Here is a 4,031-nt window from a genome sequence, read left to right as displayed (position 1 = left end):
CACCTGGGAGATGGAGTTAGAGCCAACCGCTACTTAGGTTTGCCGCTCTGAATTTTACAAATCAAAACAACTACAAATTTCAACTGGATTAACAGGAGGGATGTAGGCCAGAAAGAGCCGCAGCTACAGTTAAATTTAAATGTAAAACTATAACATTTGTAGAAAAGCAACAAAAAATTCAAGATACATCACAGAATTTAGCTTTTTTTCTCGGAAATAACTCACACCCTTTTACTTTAGTTCATATTACAGCCTGGACTCTTATATTAATTTTTCTCTTTGTAAAAATGTAATAAAAGTTACATAAATATTGGAAATACAAATAAAACTCAATGACCGATCACTGTGAGGTTCAACACTGCTGTGCCGTTTAAATCTTTAACAGCATATCCTTTAAATTAAATGTATTTTTTCCATTTTATTTCATGCCTTTGGTGTTATGTCTTGCTTGGGTAAACAAAACAAAAAAAGAACTAATGAAGGCCAATGGATTTATTTAGGGTTCAGAAGTGGGCAGCCAGGTGTTATCTCCAGCTTCCCACAGAGCATCTGTTTTACTGTACTGAAAGCTCTTTGACCAGGTCTCCTTAACTTAACCCAGCTTCTCGCCCAATATGACCTGAATCTCAAAGGCTGCTCTAATCCAATAAGCACTTTCAACACTGATATGCTCGATAAAGGCCAGCTGGAGAAGCACACACTGTATGTTCCAGGGATTTTGGGATTTTGCTGCCATTATGATTTTTGCAGAGATTCATCTCCCACCGACACAGATTCACAAATAAGACACACGACATTATAAAAGACTCAAATAATGCAGGGACATGAAATAAATGCAAGCACATAAGAGGTTGTGTTAGAACTTTAATATTTTCAATATTTAGTCTTTTTTTGTTGTTTAGAAATATTGCACATGGTCAACATGCCTGCTTATGAGATAACACTCACATCGCTCATCCTAAAATTTCCTTCTCCAAAGTAAGGACAGTTTATTTTTAAGCACAATCATACAGTGTACACGCATACGTGTGTGTATGCACATATGTCTGTGTGGGTGTGTGCACGCGTGCATGTGATTGCACATGCATGCAGACAGACACTTTACAGCCCTAACCCCGAAGTAATGTGAATTGATAGTCTTCTTCTTACCTGTGTGTATTTATATATATATATATATATAGATATATCTACATATCTATATATATAGATATATATATATATTTCACATATATCCTGAATCAACTGGGTTTGATAACAGTCAAGATGGCAGACAAAATAGTCATGGTGACTATAAAAATACTGTCTCTAGAGTAGAATATAGAATGTAGATACAATGAAAAATATACTATTGATAATGTTGCTGTGTGGTGAAAGAACGAGAGGTTGGTCGTGATAACACGCTACCTGCATGTGCCAAAACATACACACAACACCCAAACACAGACCTAAATGCACATATATGGAAATACCGGTATATATATTTGTTTTTCACACATCCAACTGTATACAGAGAAATTATAGAGATACCCATAATAATAATAACTACCCCCACTCTTCACTCGAGAAGCAAAGAGCCAAAAAGTGCTATTTAAAAATTGTCTTTGACTTTTAGTAAGTTATACTTTCTATCGCTTCAACAAGAACAATAATTGCGTGATTCTTTTTTGTTTTCTTTTATACCATATTTATAGACAACAGCTCATCCCTCTCACTGTCTGACTGGGTTTAATATCTATGGCACAGAGCCTTGCCCCGAAAAAAAAAAAAAATAACCCACCCATTTAAAAAAAAAAAAGTCCTATTGCACCATTTGATGGGAAAGGATAAAGTGTCGAGAAGAGAGGGACAAGGGGAGGGCTCCGGAGACTGCCCTCCAGTGCTGGTCTAGGATCCGCTTTCCCTGAACTAACCCTAACCAGAACCATCCTGAGCTACATAGCGCTTGACCCGGGACCAGTGCTTAAGGGCACTTTCAGACAACACTTGAGGGTCGGAGGGAGGAGAGCAGTAAAGGGGGGAGAAGGAGAGAGAGAGGGCTGAGGAGGAAAGCAGGGAAGGAGGAAAAGGGTGATTGATAACATAAGGAACAAGTTATTATTTTTTAACTACTAAAACAATCTCTAAAAACAATACTTTCCTGATTTAACTTGTGGCGGCCCCCAGACGGAGAGGGCCGCACAAATTGTGCAAACACCTGATTTCAACGTTTTACAAAACGACAAACGCCCCTGCTCCCCCGCTTCTGTGTCTGGTGAGAAATCGTAGAGGGAGGGGAGGGAGGGGAGAGACGGGGCACACGCTGATTTTTGTCCCCTTATTTGTCCAGAGTTTTGTTGTTGTTGTTGTTATTATTTTTTTATGCTGGAGAAGAAACACAATAGAGCCACGAGAGAGAAAAACAGGCCACGTTAAAACTGGTTATTTCCACGATAATGAGAGAAAGCAACATCATATCCATGGGGGGAGGGAGGGGGGGGGGATTCAGAGAAGTTTGGTTCTCGTCATGTTGTCCGTATTCACCGCTATCACGTCTTCCCATCGTTGGAATATGAATCTTGCATCCAGTTTTTCCTTCTCCCGCCCTTTTTCTCCGTGCTCTGTTGGGAGCTGGTCGGTGTCGAGTTTAACGTTGATTCTTCAAAGCCTCACAACCTAAAAGTCTCTTTACATAATCTCTTTATGGTGCCTGTTCGCACAGGTTTTGGGGGTCATGACCCCCGGCAGACATACAGACATATAGATCATCAGCTCCCGCCAGTAAGGACTCGAGTCTTTCATAATGGCAATAAACTGAAGGTGCAAAGATTGGTCACACTACATCACGACTCCTGCCTTCTTGTTTTTATTTGTTTGTTTTGTTTTTCTTTTCAGGAGCGAATAAAATTTCATGCTTTCAGTTTCTCTTCTCACTACAATCACTAAAAACTGTGCAGGCCGATGGCTTGGTCAGACCAAGGGGCGGGGTTGGTGGTGGTGTTTGACTGTGTTTGTGTACTCACGCTGTACGGACGCGTGTTTGTGTGTGTGTACTGTGTATGTGTGTGTGCTGTCTGTCTTGCAGCATCGAGGGGCTGTGAAATATCAGTGGAGGTCGTTGGGGTTGTGTTTTTATGTCCTGACCACTGTGCTGAGGAGTGGGAGGACGAGAAAGAGGTCAAGTCAATGGCATCTGAGGGCTGGCTGGCTGGCAACAGCAAACTGCATCTGCACAATAAGTGACAAAGTGCCTTTGTGTGTCGTGGTCCTTGGTAGCAACTCCTGGGGGCTGCCAACCAAGAGTAACAGTCTGATTGTTAAGCGTGTATGCGTGTTTCTGTGGGATCATGTGCATGCTGGAGATTACATATGCACCAGGGCTGGTGTGTGTGTCTGTACGCATGTGTGTGTTTGCCAGAGAGATAGAGTTTGTGTGTCAAACTACAAACTACTGTACAAATGTGCTGAGAGCAGACCCGGGCAAAAGGGTTAACTAAAGACATTCTGGATACTTGGAAAATAAACAGCGAAAACAATACAAGAAGCACTTGACTCATCGTGACTTGCATGTGATTTGACCATATTTGAGGCTTTTTGATTTTTTTTTTAAAGGTCTGATTAGATGATCCAAGCGCGCCTTGAGTAGTTTGAATTATTTGTGACCACATTCCACATTTCTGCCCAGGTCTGATGGAGATTAGCGCCAGTAGATAGGACCTCACTGGTTAACGCACTCCTCTCTCTCCCTCTTTGTCTTTCCTCCATTCTTCTGCTCCGTCGCCCTCTCCAGCTTACGATCCTTCGCTTTTCGGCTCCTCGGGGCTCCGCCCTTTGTCTCCCTGCTGCTCCATCCCTGCATCCTCCCGGGTTGATTGATTAAAAGAGGAGCTGTGGGAAGAGGCGGGGCTGGCTTCGGCCAACGCTCCGGGCTCGAGGGCTCCTGGCGTGGCCGTCTGCATGATCTTTTGACGGACTTCGCGGATTTTCAGCTGCAGGCACACCTTGTTGGGAAACGTGTCTGAGTAGCGCGCCTGGAAGGCAGCTGTGGCCTGAGC

The 4,031-nt window shown here is 42.7% G+C and overlaps 1 protein-coding gene across 4 annotated transcripts in view; it reads right to left on the bottom strand.

The window, feature by feature from the left end:
- Positions 1-851: 851 nt before the first annotated feature.
- cica (capicua transcriptional repressor a) overlaps positions 852-4,031 on the bottom strand; it is a 51,235-nt gene continuing 48,055 nt past the window's right edge. For all 4 annotated transcript variants that reach the window (XM_004572675.4, XM_004572678.4, XM_076879074.1 and 1 more), the window contains exon 22: positions 852-4,030. In XM_004572675.4, the coding sequence (XP_004572732.3) occupies positions 3,768-4,030 (263 nt within the window). In that variant the 3' untranslated portion in view covers positions 852-3,767. The remainder of the gene's footprint in view (position 4,031) is intronic.

Source organism: Maylandia zebra, linkage group LG22, assembly GCF_041146795.1.
Source record: "Maylandia zebra isolate NMK-2024a linkage group LG22, Mzebra_GT3a, whole genome shotgun sequence".
Lineage (NCBI taxonomy): Eukaryota > Metazoa > Chordata > Actinopteri > Cichliformes > Cichlidae > Maylandia > Maylandia zebra.
The sequence above is the reverse complement of the archived record's forward strand: the minus strand, read 5'-3'. Positions and strand labels throughout refer to the sequence as shown.